Source organism: Protopterus annectens, chromosome 7.part0 (assembly GCF_019279795.1).
Source record: "Protopterus annectens isolate FY-2018-M chromosome 7.part0, PAN1.0, whole genome shotgun sequence".
NCBI lineage: Eukaryota > Metazoa > Chordata > Ceratodontiformes > Protopteridae > Protopterus > Protopterus annectens.
In genome coordinates, this window is record NC_056739.1 from 890728832 (window position 1) to 890746822 (window position 17991).

Below are 17991 nucleotides of genomic sequence, written 5' to 3' on the forward strand. Positions count from 1 at the left end.
AGGGAGATTCTCCCCACCTTCTTCAGACAAACTGTTACCCATTTTGTCTGAAGAAGGTGGGGAGAATCTCCCTACCGAAAGCGCTTACAATAAAGGGTTATTTGACTGTGGTTTGCCTGGTCCTTGTTGCTGGATTTCGTTGCCTCGTTGGTTCTTTTTGCGTAGTTTTTTGCTTTCTAACAGTGTTGAAGGAGCAGCCACAAGTAACTTGGGTCCTGGGTCTCTCTCATGTGTGAGGGTGGAGGATAAGATTGGTGCAGTGGAGGCATCGCTGCAGACCCTGAGCCAATGTATTAAGAGTGGAGTCTGAATGAAACTCCGTTTATTGGCAGTCCCTGTCCTCACCTGTGTTTGTACTTATCGAGGAGATGAAGTCCATGGATACATGTAGCAGAGATCAGGCTTCTTTGTGATGTTGCTAGGCTCACTCTGAGTCCGATCAAGGAATTTGACAATCTGATGACTCCACAGTAGAGCTGCTGGATTGAGATGAGCCAGGTGAGGTGATTTAGACACCCATGGAGGATGTTGTCTGGTTACCTAACATGCTAGGTGTAGCAGACATTGCCCACAGGGAGGAAGCAGGGTAGGGCCGTAGCATGCTGGTGAATTATCTCTGACCCCAGAAAACCTGCAGATAGCAAGGTGAAATGGAGACTCTTGTTGGAGATGATAAATTTGATGGATTTTACTTACCTTGCCACAACGTGACCCTCAGTAGGGCATATGTTTAGAAGATAGATGGAATAAGAGAGCCACTTTGGACGAAAGTGGAGATGAACTGTGTTATCTCTTACAGATTACCTTTTATAGTAGTGCAGAAGTATAATGTGACAAGATTGGATGACTGGGTGCAGCGAAGTCTTTAGTACCTTGCTTGAATGTTTACTGTAAGAACACCTTTTACCGCATGGTATTTTTCTATCAAGATTCAGTGTTGTGTATTTGAGCAAAATGGAAAGTTCTGCCAGTGTTTGGGTGGGGCAGGTTAAATGTGTAGTGTGTTAAGAATGTTGGAAACTATATTTTTACACTGTGTATTACTATGTTTTTAATTGTTAAACTGTGATTACATTTTTAGTCAGATTGCCAGTCTGCAGTGTGGAGAGCATAACTTCACTTGGCATTCTTTCAGCAGGGATATTCTAGGGAAATAAATCCCTGGGGGAATATTATAGTCAGTTACTGCCAAGAAACTGTAATAAGAAGATAGTAATACTAACCAGTTTGATCTGATGTCTGATCCTGGACCCATATATGATGAAACATCGGATCTGAGACGGCACACTTAAACAGCTTAGTTCAAGCTCCTCCCCTCCCATAATGCTCTGCTGCCCTCTAACCCCTTAGATCTCATTTGCTGCTCTTAACAGACAGACGCAGATTGCTCAGCTCCTTGGAACTTTAATTTTTTAGACAGTTTGTCTTTCTTTTTGGGTTTCTTTCTCCTAGTTTTTTTGTACTTTAATTTCTGTAAGTATTCCGTTGGCGAACAGTTGTTTCTTTCATCCCCTTCCATTTGTTTGGCTTTGGTTTTGATTTTTGGCACCTTTTTCTCTTGACACTGTACTTACTGTAAACTGTTTTCCTCCTGAGAATTTGTTTTTCCTTTTTGTAATTTTGTTGAGTGTAATTTGTGTGTAAGATTGACTTTAGCAATTAGGACTATTGCTTGGCTTTTTCGATGACTCTACTGCTTGTTCCTCCAGAATTGGTTGGTTCGCTCCCTTGTGACATGTCTGAGAAACCTTCAGATATTAAGAGGTGCTCTTCGTGCATTCGGAAGATGCCTATTTTCGACTTGCACAAGGAGTGCCTATACTGTCTTGGCGTTAGCCACCTGGAGGTTGAATGTGGCATTTGTGCCATGTTCAACCCCAGGGCCCTGGTCGAGCTCTGAAATAAGCTCCCATTAAAAGATATGGTTCAGGGGAATCCCTTGGTCAAGGAGCCTTCGACCAAGTTGGGCCCCTCTGACCAAAAGAAAGGCTACTTCTTCCTCCTTCTCTGGGGAGGTTTCAGGGAAGAAAGCCAGGCTTTCTGATCCCAGATCCCCGTATTCAACTCCAGTCTTAGCGGAGTTGGATCGGAGGGCCTCTAGAGAGCAGATGCCCAGATCAGAGGGTCTCTGTCGACTCCCGGATCCAAGGCCACCAGGTTGATGCCTTCGGATCCAAGCTGGAGCAGACCTGCCACAGATCCAGTCCCTTTGGATCCGAGGGACTCGAGCCATTCCCTCGGACCCTTCCATTTCCTCTGATCCGAGACTCTTATGTGATCGTATTATGGAGGACCTTTCCTTGGATCCTTCGGGAGGAGATCATTTGTTTTCCCCTCCGCATAGGAGCCATTTCCTGGACCATCGGAGAAGGCCCTGTGGGTCCTGACACGGGTCTCCAGCTAAGGTCCTCTGTTTTCTCTCGAACCTTCAGGAGCATCCTTCCTTCCAACATGGACAGGATAATGTGGTCCTTTTTGAAAGCTCAAATTGAGTTTGGGCTTTTGGCTTCCCCAACCCGCAGGACTAGGTAACCTTATCCTACTCCCCAATTATTTTCTCCTCGTCCGACCTCCGAAGGATTGGACTTTGGGGAGCCAGCGCACAGCCTGGAGGCAGTGGGGGTTTTGGGGCTCCTCTTGTCCCCTACCCCATCAGAGTCTGTGGCTAGTTCTGCTCCCATTCCCCTTGGGCAGGAGGGGTCACTGGTTCAGATGGTCACCCCAGAGTCCTTGGGGGGGTGGGTTTGGGCCTTTCAGACCTCGCTCTGCCCCTCTGTGCTTTGCCCTTCAATAGTTCTGGTCTGGCCTTCTCTGTAGGGTTGGAGGTGCCTGCGGGGTCTGCTCCCTCCTCCGTTGTGGTATTGTCTGCGGGGGAGGGAGAGGGACTTTGTCCAGTCCTTCCATGTTCCGGGTTGTAGAAAGATCTCTCTGCTGTCAGTGTAGGCTTCCCTGCTCGCCAGGCTCCATCCCAGCCTCAGATTTTGAGTGGACCCCCTCATCCTGCTCCTGGTCAGCCCACGCAACCTAGCCTCCAGGAGGGATTTAACCCTTGTCAAGGTCCCCACCTCTTCTGAGTCTTCCCCTGAGCCTCCTGTGGAGTAAGTTCCTTGGAAGAGGACATGTAAGAGGAGACATCTTGACTCCCCAATGGAGGACATGCACATCGATGAAGGGGACAGGTCCCCAAGGTTACAGCCTGAAGATGTCTCCTTTGCGGACATTCTGGTGATTCTTAAAGCCAAGGGTGGTTGGTCTGCCCAGCCCTCGTCCTTGGAGGAAGTCGTGTTTCTGGAGGCTTTCAGAACAGGCCCATCTACCTCTTGGGTGCCCACCCCCCCCTGCTGGACCCCTTGATCAACCTTATTGCTAAAAGGGCTTGGAAGGAACCCAGTACAGTGGAGGCAGTGCCCAAGAGAGCGGACAAGTTTTTGAGTCCCCCTTCTGACAAAGCTTTTTTGGTCCAAGGCAGTCCCGGTTGATGTGATTTGTGCTACTTGCCACCACCAGGAAAGAGCTGGCAGAACAGAGTTCATCTGTCCATCCTCCCAGTCGAGAGTTGAACGTCATTGACAAATTCAGAAAGTGAGTGTTTACAGTGGCTTCTTTCAGCCTGCAAGACTTACTACTACCTGACTCATTTCACCCGTCTTCAGAGGGATTTTAATAAAGGAGCTTACCACGTCCTCTGAGTCCATGACTGCGGAGGAAGTCCATTTCTCCCAAGCTGGCCACTCATGTCCATAGCTAATTCGTCCATGAGGTTGATATCCAGTGCTGCAGAGGGGTACCTCACGGGCAGTGGTCACAGGCACTGCCATCAGGCATCATGCCTGGCTTCCATTTATTCAGGTTTGCGGAGGCCTTTAAGGCATCATTCACCAATGCCACCTTTGATAGTTCAGCCCTCTTTGGACAAAGTGTTAAGGAAACTTTGACCTGCAGAAAGCAAGAGGAGAAGACACTGTCTGTTGCAGGATCAAATTCTGTACCCCCCCCCCCCCAAGCTCCTTTTCCAAGACCCAACAGGGGAGCAAGAAGATGTGGTTCCGTAAGTCACAGTCTTCCTTTCAGGAGGCTCAAGAAAGTTCCTCTTCCAGGGGACGGGGAGAAGTTTCAATGGTTAATGCAGCCCTAGGTGCAGTGGAGCCCCGCAGAACTGGGGCTCCAGGGAGCCTTTCTTTGAGAAGCCCTTTAAGCGTCCTTGAGACATTGCCTGACTGTCCTTCCCTGCAGGCAGTTGGGGGCTGTTCATCTTTGCACCCTTCAGCCTGTATGAACATCACAACCAACCTATGGGTGCTCAAAATTATATCCAGTGGCTACTGTATTCCCTTTTCTGACCCCCCCCCCCGGCCGAAAAGCAGAACTCTCCCTGGTGTGCCATCCAGTCATTGGCCTGTCTAGTGGTGACTAACCTCATTCTAAAAAGAGCCATCCAAAAGGTCCCCACAGGACCAAGAGGACCTGGAACTTACTCCCGCTTTTTTCTGGTACCCAAGAAGACAGGGGACCTGCGTCCATTTCTAGACCTCGGTCAGTTAAATCTATCAGTCAAGAAGTCAAAGTTTCAGATGGTCACTGTACAGTCCATTCTACCCCTTCTGCACAAGAATGACTGGATGTACTCCGTCAGTCTCCAGGGTGCATACTGTCATCAGAATAGACAGGCAGTCCAGATTTGTCCTCTTTCATCTAGGAGACGATATTCACTTTCAGTTCAGAGCCCTGCCCTTTGGTCTCACCACAGCCCCTCCCCTGGGTGTTCAAGTGAATGGCAGTGTTGGCAGCTCATCTCAGGCTGCAGGAATTCCATGTATTTCCCTATCTTGACGATTGGTCTCACAGCTCCCACACAGCATCAACTGGTGGAGACCACACTTGGTCTCTTCAGTCAGCTGGGAATAACAATGAATTTTGCCAAACGATCTTTCATCCCATCTCAATAGCTGGAGTTCATTGGCACTCAGTTGGACACTACCTCTGAGATTGCAGCTCTTCCCCTCTGACGTGTGCTTTTTTCATATGGTCTCATTTACAATCTCTTCTGGAGCAAACTCATTCTCCAGTATCATTCGTTCTAAGGGCTCTAGGTTCAACGGCAGCTGCCATTTATTTGGTTCCACTGGCCATGTGTTACATGAGAGTTCAGCAGTGGACCCTGGCATTTCAGTTGTCAGCTCCCTCATCCTCTCTCAGTCCCTATACGGCTCACTCCAATATGCTGAAGACATCTGTCATGGTGGATGCACTTTCCAGACCTCCTAGCGGGTAGGTCTTTTTATCCCCCAGCTCTGACGGACACAGTTACCACGGACGCTTCCCTCCTGGGGGGGGGTCACTTCCAGGGGAAGACTATTCAAGGGATGTGGTCCCAGTCAGAGACCAAACTGCACAGAAATGTTTTGAAGATGAGAGCAGTCCTCCTTTCATTGCAAGTATTTCAGGACCGTCTTCCTCTTGGGACAATAGCGATTCACACAGACAACAAAGCTGCTGTGTGGTACATAAGCAAGGGGGCACACATTCCTATCTGCCTTGTTGCAAGTCCATTAGGGTTTGAGAGTGGGCGATGTCCTCAGGGCGCTTTCTCATTGCAATGCACATTCCCAGAGCATCCAGCGTGGCGTTGGACAAGCTGAGCAGGGCTTTTCTGACCCCTCACGTGTGGTCCCTGAATCTTTTAGTGCCGAAGCATATCTTCTGTCGGTGGGCCCAACCAAGCTGCGATCAGTTTGCTTCTCCTCTCGACCACAAATGCAGCAGCCCTTATCTCCCTAGAGGGGGAGTCCCCCAGGGACACTCTGACTAACGATTGGCCTCTGGGTCTCTCTCATACCTCTCCACCATTATCATTGATTCGAGAGTTCTTCAGAAAGCAAGATGCCTCAGGATGCAGTTAATCCATATTATCCCCTTCTGGCCTTGGCAGGTATGGTTCCCTCTTCTAAGGTTTCATCTGAAGCACCTCCTTTGCTGCTCGATCTGGTGCTGGATCTGATCTCCCATCCGTCACTCCATCCTCTTCCAGATCTGCAGACCCTCTGTCTGACAGCTTGGTTTGTTCAATTTCACTGATTCTTGCTAGGTCCAGGCTTGCGTCCCCTGTGAAGGACATTATACTTGCTTCTCAGAAGTCTTCTACCAAGGGAGTTTACAGAAGTAAGTGAAGAGATAATCTCTCTGAGCTAAAGGTCAGAATCTGAATCAATTTTCGGCTCCTATTTCTGACCTTCATTTCCTGGCTTCCCTTTTTCAAGAGGACACTAGTTTTTCTACGATCAAAGTCCAATTGGCAGAAATTTCTAATTTTCATCTCAATGAACCTACCTTCACTTCTTGTGATTGCAAAGCCTTCTTGAAAGGTGTTTTTTTGCATCATCCTGTCGAGGATCCTTCCCCACTGTAGGATCTTGCTTTGGTACTGCAATCTCTGACTAAGGCCCCCCTTTGAGCCTGCTGCATCCTGTGATCTCAAATTTCTTTCTTGGAAGACTGCTTTTTGGTGGCGATAACTTCAGCAAAAAGAGTATCAGAATTGCAGGCTCTTGCCATTAAGCCTCCCTATTTGATATTCCATAAAGACAGAGTGGTCTTGAAGCTCAGTCCTTCCTTTATGCCAAAACTGGCAGTGAAGCGAATCTCTCAGTCTATTCAACTTGTGGTGTTCTTTCCTAATTATGCTATTGAGAGGGAATACATTTTGCATACCTTAGATGTTCATCAACAGCTTCATTTTTATTTGCACAAAACTAGATCCTTTTGTCTCTCAGACCAATTGTGTTTATGGCCTTTTCAATCAACAGGAAAGGCCAAGCTGTTTGTTTCAAAATTTACCATTTCCCATATGATTTTTCAGTGCATCTCTTACATATACTACTCCTGTGGTTTTGCTTTGCCCCTATCATTTAGTGCTCGCACTACTAGTTCAGTGGCAACATCAGCTGCCTTCTCTGCTCATCAGTCCTTGGATAACATTTGTGCAGCGGCAACTTGGTCTTCTCATACCTTCATTTCCCATTACAAACTTGACCTGATTTCTAGGGGAAGGGCTTCCTTTGGCTCCACTGTTCTTCGGCATATCCTTCCATGAGGCTGCTTGGGAATGTTTGGTAGCTGGGACTCTGACCCATACATGATGAATGGTGACAAACACCATATTAATAGTTATGTACTTATAATTTGGTATTTGTGTTATCCGTTACCATTCATCATACTCCCACCCTCCTTCCTGAGGGCTTGGCAGAATTTTGGTGGGCCTTTTCTGGTGGCAGGTCTTATCTGTCTGTCTTCTTTCTCCCGGGCAAACTCTTTCTGAACGGTTAGAGAGCAGCAGAGCATTATGGGAGGGGAGGAGCTGGAGCTAAGCTGTTGTCTGTGTGTCAGCTTGGATCCGATGTCAGAACCTAGACCCATACATGATGAATGGCTACTACGGATAACCCAGATACCAAGTTATGGTAAGTACATAACTATTAATAAGAACTATCAAAGGGTGCTTGAGATGCTGCCTATTGTACATAGACAACAATGGGATGCTTGCAAGCATTTCAATGTGCCAATCTGTAAATTCCCTTACATTAATTTTATTTAAGTAATAGATGTATGACATCTGTTTAGGTTGGAGGGTGGATGACATTTCGATAACATTTCCAAAATACATTTGTATTGAGTTGGCATTTCTTCAGAACTTAAAATCATAATTACACACGTGTGTGGGATATTTTAATTTGATTAAAATCTCAAAATATTTAATCTCTGTTTTGAAAAGTCAAAATATTGGCAGGTCCCCTCTGCTTACATATCCAGGATTGCACAACAGTGGGGAAAAGGCATATTCCCATCCCAATATTTTTGAGTTTTCAATCAAATGAATGTAGGGTGTGTGTGTGGAGTGTGTGCTTATACGTGCATACATATATAAATATATCTGTCTATCTATATAACATACAAACACCTATATTTTCTTATCTTAAAATGAGTGTCATTTTATACTGTTGGATGCATGCCTTTTATACTTAAAATAATTAGTTAAATGCAGTCTGCAGCCATGTGTCATAACGTTTTCTTGTGAATGTTGGTACATAGGTTCATAGGTAGGTACTAGGCTATCGGCCCTAGGGCCCTATCCAAGCCTGGCCAAAAAGGTACTCTGGATTTTGCCACCCAAGAAAATTATTTTCCTGCGCCCTTGTCGAGCAGAGCCACAGAGGTGATCCCCAGGGTAAATTTCCTATTTCCCATCCAATCATCAAGATTTTTCTTGGAGTGCTAATGAGGAGCTTTGTTTGATATAGATAGGTAGTTTGTTCCAGAGTATGGGAAGTGTCTGAGACAGGAATCTATCCCTCCAGCATGTTCTGTTTATTGTGGTGACAAGGTTTAGGTCCCTAGAGCGTGTAGCTCGAAGGGATTGGGATTTCTTTAATTGAGCATGTCCAACAGCTCTGGGTTTGTCATAGATTTGTATATTAGGCAGAGATCGCCTCGGAGTAGGCGATATGCGATGAAGTACAGCTGGAGTTTTTTGAGACTGTCTGCATAGGGCATCTGTTTGAGGCCGGATCCTCTTTGTGAGGTATTTCTGCGGCCTTTCCAGTTGTTGCAGATGTCTTGAGGTACATACCAAAAGGGGTGTTGTACTCTATAATGGGTCTAATGAGTGACTAGTAGAGGGGAACAATGACTTTTTTTTTCCTGGATGAGAAACCTTTTGTGATGTGGTGTGCCATGTAGAAGGATTTCCTGACTACTGTGGCGATGTGATTGTCAAAGGAGAGACTACTGTCCACCTATGTCCCAAGGTCTCATCACACTTTCAGTGTTAAGTAGACTACCACCTATGTGGTAGCTCACGAGTACAGAGTTTTTACCAAAGGGGATGACATTGCACTTTTTGGCATTGAGCCTGAGGCCATAGCTTTGACACCAGACATCTGTCTCAGTGAGGCCCTTTTGTAGGATGTCCACATCGTTGGGAGTTTCAGTTATGTCTCCTAGTTTGCAGTCATCTGCGAACTTAGTTAGCCAAAGACCTTCTGTGTTAGCCTGTACTTCAGAAAAGTAGATACCAAACAGGAGAGGACCCAGGGCAATGTTTTATTCTGTTTTTAGAAGTGCTTGTATATTGGTTGGAAGCACCATTAGACTTTCATAGTCATTTGGTTACTTAGTTTTGTGCTTTTAAGTATGTTTCATCTGCGGTTTGGGTGATGGTGTCAAAACTGTCTTTATTCTTTTGACACATTATCAGAACTAAAACATGCATTTCACAGAAAGTGATATTTTTTGTCCTTTAAGTGTTAAAATGGAAATAAACCAGATACTCGAGTAGCATATTTCCTGTCATTTCTGTCATGGCTAGAACTCTCCAGGCTAATTCAATATAATCAACTTACTGTAGCTTTCAAGGTTATTAACCATCCAGAAGAAATGCCCTCCCTTATAAACATTATCCATCCCTACAAAAATGCTAGGCCACTTCTTTCCACTACAAAACGTTTGCTTCAATCTAAAAATCACACGAAGAGAAAAAAAACGAGTAAAAGAAACCGCACTGGAGCCAGAATCAAGTTGAGCATTTTCGTCCGGTTTATTATAGAACTTCCTCAGAACTAGCAATCAGTTACAACCATTACCTTTTATAGAACCAATTAATTATGGCATAATTTCCCTAATTAGTACTCGGTCATTGTAAAAAAAAAAATAAAAATGTATGTATGCACATTAACAAACATCTACCAAGTAAAATAAACACAACAATGAAAATGCAAGTATTCAGACCTATCAAATGTATACAGTAATGCATATGTTTATACATAAACATTGTTATATGTTTATATTTAATTGTTCATATAGTTCAAATGATTTTTTACCGAAATCTTGTCATTTATGCCTGGATTTATATCCACCCTTAAAAAAATATGCCATTTCAACTCTATATTTTCTAAAAAGTAATTAAAAGAACCTACAGATTGGTCCTTACTAACTTTTTCTACTACAAAAAAAGTGAACTAAAAGTTTGTGCACGTCACTGAGTGCTTAGCTAACGCATTACTTAAATCCTTCCTTTTAATAGCTAACACATGCTCTCTGACTCTGATTCAGTTTTCTAATAGTTTTACCTATATAGAAATTCTCATAGCTGGAGCACTCTGCAAGGTACACCAGCCCCTCACTTGACAGTTATATCTTCCCTTTTCTGTTGAGGTATAATTTAGTTGCTTAAAGTGGTAACTGTGTACCCACATCATAAACCTACACTGAGTCCAATTAGTACATGGAAATGTACCAAAGCAAGAAAAAATATTTTTCTTTCCACTTTTAGGTCCACTTTCCAACAAGTCCTTCAAATGTTTAGTTTTTTTATTTATAAATCTTGGCTGGGCCTCCACAACTTAACTTAAGTTCTTCATTCCCTAGAGTAATATTCCAATTTTCACTATTTCCCTAATCCTAGGCCCATCTGTACTCATAGGTACAGGATAGGTACAGGAAAAGCGTACCTTAACATTTCTTCTCCTACTCCATTACATTTGGGTGTAGCATTAGTCTGAAATCCAACTTTTAGGATTGGGGAAAACCTAGCCCCTCTATTTTTTGTAATATAACAAATAACTTCTTCTAGATCCCTATAGTCCTATCCTCTATCAATGAATAACTGTCTAAAACAATCCACTTCACTGATGAAATTATTTTCTTCACTAATCATCCTACTAAGCCTTATGACTCGTCCTTTAAAGACATTAATCTTCATGTATTTTGGATGAAACTTTCAGAATGTAAATAATTGTTAGTAAATAACTTTTTACGATAGATGTTACTACTAAATTCTTTTCTATTGATGTCAATGCTTATTTTTAACATCAAGGAAGTTGACCTGCATTCCAACATTACCAATAGTAAATTTAAGCCAAGTCACCGTCCTATTAAGTTCGCTGAAAAAAAATCAACCAGCTGTTCTCTATTACCTGCCCAGATGAAAAACAGGTCATCAATATATTGTTTATAATACCATACGTACTTGAACAATTCTAATTTGGTGAGGAACTCAAGTTCCCACCAACACATGACCAAGTTGGCGAACACTGGTGCAACATGTGCACCCATCGCCACCCCACTTGTTTGTTGGTAAACTCCTTCCCCAAACATAAAAAAAATGAACATTAGCTCCATAAGCTAACATATCACAAAAATGTCTTGTTTAAGACCATTCCTGTGTTGGTTTAAATTTGTTCTATTGCAGTATATAATGAACAAATATTGAGTGTACACAACATAGTTTCATCCCCTTGAAATTCATATAACCTTAACTCATCCAAAAAAATCCATGAGTCTTTCAAAAACCAATTACTATTCTGCACCATATTAAGTATTTCATCTAAATAGATAGAAATTTTTGATGTCTTAATATATGGAGCGGATACTACAGGTCTGAACGGGGGTTTTCATTCTGATGTATTTTGGGAATTCCAAATAAAGTCCCCAGTTGTGGCCGCTCAACATTAAGAAATTCAAAGAGATCAGTAGTGATGTACTGTTGATGTAATAAATCCATTAATATTAAATCAACTTCCTGAAACTTCCTTCTAACTACATCTCTAGAAACCTTTCTGTATTTATCTGTCAGACAACATATTACTTATAGTTTGAATTTTCATTTTGGTTCAGTCTGTTAAAGCTAACAACCTGTCGGGAGAATCTTTGTTTACAAATTCAGTAGGCAAAACCTGAAATTCGCTCCCATCTGACCTTACTCTCAACCCCTCCCTTAATCAGTTCAAAAAAATCTAACCCAGTATTTTAACTCACTGGTTATGTCCTTGCTGTAACCCTGACTAAAGCCTAATCTACTTCCATATCCCTGCAACTTTTTATTCACAGCTACTTGACTCTTACACTGATAGGTCTGTAAAGAAAAACTGTAACATCTCTGCAGATAATCTATATATAGCTGCACCTATAGGTTTGATAAGAGAAACTAACATTTGTATATATTTCTGAATATAAACTGTATCCTTCATAGGCTTGAAATGTGAGAATGTAACTTGTATGTTAATACAATATGTTTGTGCATATACTGTAACTTGCTTGGCTTCATCTGTTTGTAAGTTTGGAGCTTTTCTCCCCGGGCCTCCGTTGAAAATGGACATGTATCCAGTCGGACTACGCTGTTCAAATGTAAAATAAAATAAATAAAATGTCATACAATTAATTTGAGTAGTGGCATCTGTTTTAGTGCGGAGTGATGAAGCTGTGATCCAAGTCCACTTAGCAAGCCCAGGCACTGGAGGCAGGAAGTAGGTAGGTGTGAGTCACTGAGATTGCTCTGCCCATTCCTTGGTATGACTGGTGTGGTCTGTTGCCATTCTGTGCTGGTACCTGGTGCCAGGCCTAGTGATATTGCATGAAAGACCAAGACGGGATGCTGAACTAAGCAGCACATGCGCAGTGGTTGTACATTAGTGCCTGCTCAGAATCATGTATACTAGTTGGGATGGCACAGTGGTGCAGGGGGGTAGCATTGTCGCCTCACAGTAAGAGGTTATCCAGTTTGATTCTTGGCTGGAGTGTCTGCATGTCCTCCATGCGTTCATGTGGGTTTTCACCAGGTGCTCCGGTTTCCTCCCATATTTCAAAGACATGCATCTGGAGTGTTTCTCCACGGGTCTCCTCTGAAAATTGGCTTTGTTCCAAGTCAGACTTTCCCAGTAAACAAATGTTAAATAAAAAAAAATAAATAAATAAAAATATACACGTACTGCTGGGCCAGTATTGCAGGCTCTGCTTTGCTATTGTGGCCATCGGGCAACTGGTGGTGGAGTTGAGAACCATGCAAACCGTCCTTGTCTTGCAGGATGATGGCCATGATACTGACACTCCTTCCATTCTCCATGATGTGCCTTCTGTCACAAAATGGAAGAGGTAAGCTGCAGAGTTGGGATATGGACCTGTATGTTACTAGGATGGGTGGAGTAAAGAAAATCTCTTTTTACACTACAGAATATATGGCTGAATTATCTGTGCCTGTCTGGAAATTTTCTAAGACTGGTTATTTGTGGGTAGGGTCATCTTAATGTTGGAGTTTGCATTAGGAATTGGCAAACTGCATCATTTGCAAAACCTCAAGTTCAAAACAAAAGTGTGATTAGTTCTTGTTAATGGTAACCGATATCACACCTGTCAAAAACATATTTCCAGATGCAATGGAACAGCTGCACGTTTAATTAGGATTGTTACAGGGCAGATCACGGTAGTTTAAAGTTGAGAATTTGCTCCATTGCATTTGAAACCATGTTTTTTTTACAATGTCAGAAGTATGTATGCATTTCCATTTGTTAACCGCGGGTGTCTGTCTGACTTTACCTTTTCAGCAGAAGCCGTGGAATAAAATATATTGTACAGATTAAGTAAATACATTTTGGATAAAAATGATAGCAAAAATCCTCATTGTTGACTTGCCTCTATTAATGTTTGTAGCATATACATTTGCAAATTTGCATATAATGGTTAAAAATGAGTTTGGATATTCAAGCAATTTATCATATGAATACTATATTTAGAAACAGTGAATAAAGACAAATGGTGTACTGTAGTTGAATTATTTGACGTACAAAGGCAATCAGATGATTATGGGCAAGATGAATTGTAGCTGTAAGAAGTAGATGTAAAACACAGATTTAGAGACGAGTTGGGGAGACAAGTTGCTAGATGAAATTTAGTATAACAATGTGTATGAAATTGTACTTTTGGAGAAGATTTCATAATAATGCTAAGTAGAGAAGTTCAGCTTAATATAAAATGAGACTGTACACACACCATTTATTAGCTGTAAGGATTTCAGGAACCTGGAGTTCTGTACACACGTTCTCTAAGCATTACCACTTGCCTATCTTTTCTAAATCCAGAGCTGGATTTGCTACAGCAGTCTTGCAAGGCCTGCTAGTCAGCCCTAACACTTCTTGACTGCCTCCACCCTTCCTCAGCTTTGGGAATCAACCCAAGTGTGATGACTGCAACAGTGAAACACAAACAACATAGTACAGTTGTGTACACTTACCATAAATGTTGATGTTTGAGTGTATTCACTGTTGCAGTCCTGGTTACTCTCCCTCCAGTCCCCTGAATCTTCTATATTTTCTACCTATCCTCTTTTTTGGCCATATCTTATGGCAATGGTATTTACTTTTTACTGGAGGTGTTCCACACCATGTAATTGCTTCCTGTTTTGGGGTCTCCTGACATCTGGGGCAAGAAAAACTGATGTAATGGCATCTGCTGCATGTTTTATACCCCTGACGATATGACATCATGGAAGAGGCGACAGCATCTGACGCAGAAATCCCAAGACTTTGGTATTCGGGCCGACTGAGGGCTACCTGCAGGCAGATAACCCAAAGTGTGATGACTGCAACAGTGAATACACTCTAACATCTACATTTATGTTAAGTGTACACAACTGTACTTTCTTGAACACTCCCCATCCACGTCAGACAAAGTGCATCCCTGTCCATATTCAAGCACAACTTGGACATATGGATGGGTAATAGAAAAACTACCCCAGGTCAGCTCCTAAATGCTTCATCCCACATATGGGTTCGCCTCATTATCTATAGTATGATCCCAGATATTCTCACAAGAGGTAATATATACTGTCATCAACCATGGGATGGGTGACAACAGTCTAACATCAAACCAGATAGGTTAATCCGGGCACTAAAAGGGAAATTGGCTAAACTTAAAATGGCCATTAAGAGCAGCTAGCCTTGTGCTTATATGTAAAGAGTAATGTGGACTTGTTTATTGATGAGATAAATATGGATGTAGTAGCAGCTGATATTTGGGGAGAGGCAGTCTGCAGTGTGATCTGTATAACTATGGGCTGGAATTTGTCAGAGTTAAGAGGCAAGGACCTTGGAAGAGGAAACCCATAGAGACCTTAATTATGGCAGAAGACGTGAAGGTTTGGGAGTAGTATCAACATGAAACTGAATCAAGTTGTGTATGCAATGTGAAAGAGCTGTGACTGACTGGATGAAGCAAAGCATATATCACAGCAATGGTGCCTTCTGTTGTGCAAAGCATTGGCAATGTTACCTCCAGAGTAGTATGTAGTTGTACTGGCCATGTAGAAGAGAAGAAATTAGGCTGGTAAAAATTGTGAAATACATAGTTCATGAACTGTTAAAGGAATTGGACTGTAATTTTTATGAGAAATGTTCATATGTTTTAACAAGAAGACAAAGGGAGCATAATTTAAATTCATTGCATTCTTTCAGGCAGAGAAGGGGATATGGGCTGCATCTGGAAGGAAAAATTGACTGCATTGAGGAAATACTAATTTGCAGAGAGGATGTTAAAAGGACTAGAAGGTTCTGATTGAGGCAGTGGTACAGTACAAGCCATTAACAAGCCATTAGATTTCAGACTGGGTTGTTACAAAACAGTGTGTGACCAAAGTCGCAGGCAGCTATGCAGAGACACTAAAGCAAATATTGATCATCTTTGACATTGCCTTTGGGTTTGTAGCTTTCTCTCCATGCATTCACCATTCCTCCCTTTTTTCCTCATGAGGAAAATACCTCTGTTACATTGAGTTCTTGCAGCCAACTAGCAAATTATGCACACTTCTGAATTGTAGATTTTTTTTTTTACTCACTTCTTTTCTCCACTCAGCTGACCATCATCTGACTCGTACTGGTCATCATTCTCAGGGTCTACCCCTCCAGACTTTTTCTGATAATGGCTGGGGTCAGTGAGGACATTGAGGCGTCCTGGGACGGAGTCCTCCTGCTGCTGTGGGGTTTTTCACTTGGTCCCCATCCCTGTGTCCACCCAGCAACTTTCCAAGAAAGCGATGTGCAGCGGGTGATCAGCTCTGAACTATGCCAGGCTGAGAATGAAATGGGTCCATTTGGATCAGTGCTCTACCCTGGTTACCAAACTGAATAAATAAAACTCCTGACTTCTGCAAAGAGCTTATGTCAGCAAGCCTTCCCCACATATCCTTCGTAGCACACTCTGCTAATTTTCCTTGTTCTCCATCCGAGATATCATACCACTGTGTTCCCCTCCTTCCCCGATGGGGCCCTACTTCTGCCAGTGCCTCCGACACCCCAACTGCTAGTCAATCCCAGGTTGCTTGGGCTGTATTTGGGAATTTATCCCTCTGTGCCACAACACTGTCTCTGAATTGTGCATTTTTGACATTATGGTTAGGTCTGTTGTTACAGACCATGGCTGCATATGTTAATGTACATTGTTTAGTAATTTTTCTTTTACACAGCAAATAAATCACAGAGCAACCATTGGCTTTAAGTTACTTGCATCTTAAAATCAAAGTGGTGCTGTAGCATGTGTATCCTTAGGTTGAAGGTTGAAATGTCCTTCCATTTATAGTCAACTGTTGTGGTTTTTAACATGCAAGAAGTTGAAGGCACTAGATTGTAATGTAGCTTATGACTCTAATAGCTGTGCTGCAAAAGAATCACTGAAGTCTGTTGAACACTTTTTTTTAATCCTCCTTTCAGATGTTTATGTTCTGTTGTGGTTGGGGTCCTCAGCATCTTAAGAATACCTGCCCCCCCTTGAGTAAGAGGAGGTACCTGTGCCAGGCATATTAGTTAAAAACTTCAGTATTGAAAAATGTTGATGATGTTTAATGCTTCCTAGATGCAGTTTGATGTCCTTTACCTAGATTTTCAGCCTTGCACAGGTGGGTAATGAGAGAGACAAAACAGTGCAGGCATTGTTGAGGAGAAAGCCATTTTTTTCTCTTGCTTGTTTTGATTAATTAATGTTTTATCTTTTTCCTAGGAAATGCTTTGAGCACAGTGAAGTCTGCTGACAAGGTTAAAGTGTTCACTGTGCGAGGAACAGCCTTTGAAGCTGCACCTGTAACTGGAGGCAGTGCAGTTTCAGACCAGAGTAAGTTTTTTCACCGCTTTTTATTGCGAAGCTCAAAAAAGGGACGGTCAGTTTTGAGATTTCATACTGAAATTATCATTCCAGAGATAACTGCTTTAGTATTATTTTTAACGCTTTTTGTAGAATTTATACCTATAAGTACACCAGTATCTGATGTTTCTAGATTGTATTGCACATTTTCACTATATTTCATTATAGACTTAATTCTGATGGTCACTGAAGTCTGAACTTGTTCTTCTGAAATATATAAATCCCTGACCTAGATAATTTATGTCCACATACACCACGTGCATTTTAAGTCTTGAGTTATTACTCAGCTGTAATCAGTGGGATAGATTTGAGAATGTGACACAACCTCGTAAATGGCAGGGAGAGCACTAAAGGTCATAATCGGAGGCATATGTAATAGTTACTGAAACTTCATGACTGCCAGCATAGTAGAGTTTGACATTAATTACCACATTGATGGTAGTCCAATGAACGCAGAAGGTGTAATAAGAGATCTGGGAACACAGGCTGACAGCAACCTCTCTTTTGACCACCACCTTGCCACTGTGATTAGAAAGTCCTTTTGTGTGGCACATCTCATTACTAAGGTTTTGCATCCAGGAAGAAAGAGGTCATTGGCCTAATGAGGGAAGAGTAGAGAGAGACAATAATGGAGTAGAATGCCCCATTTGGCATGTACCTCACTAGACGCCTCAACTGGAAAGGCCACAAAAGTACCCCACAAAGATGATCCTAGGCTTTAAACAGTTGTCCTGTATGGACAGACTCAAAAAAACTCCAACTATTTTGTCTCATATCGCCTACTTAAAGGCAATCTATGCTTCGCTTACAAAGCCATGTCTTACCCAGCTCTGTCAGAAATGCTACATCTAAAGAAATCCCAATCCCTTCGCACCACATGCTTCTCAGACCTCAGCCTCATTACCACAATCAGCAGAACATGCTGGAGGGAGAGGTTCATAACCCAGAGACTGCCCATGCTATGGAATAGACTTCCCATACATGTCAAACAGAGCACCTCACAGGCCCTCTTCAAGAGAAATCTTGAGTGGATGGGAA

At 42.6% G+C, this 17991-nt stretch overlaps 1 protein-coding gene across 1 annotated transcript in view; it reads left to right on the forward strand.

The window, feature by feature from the left end:
* ETFA (electron transfer flavoprotein subunit alpha) overlaps positions 1-17991 on the forward strand; it is a gene marked incomplete at its 3' end in the record, with an annotated part of 355222 nt that overhangs the window by 175215 nt on the left and 162016 nt on the right. Inside the window, 1 exon segment of the mRNA XM_044077468.1 lies at positions 16813-16923. Coding sequence (XP_043933403.1) covers positions 16813-16923 — 111 coding nt within the window.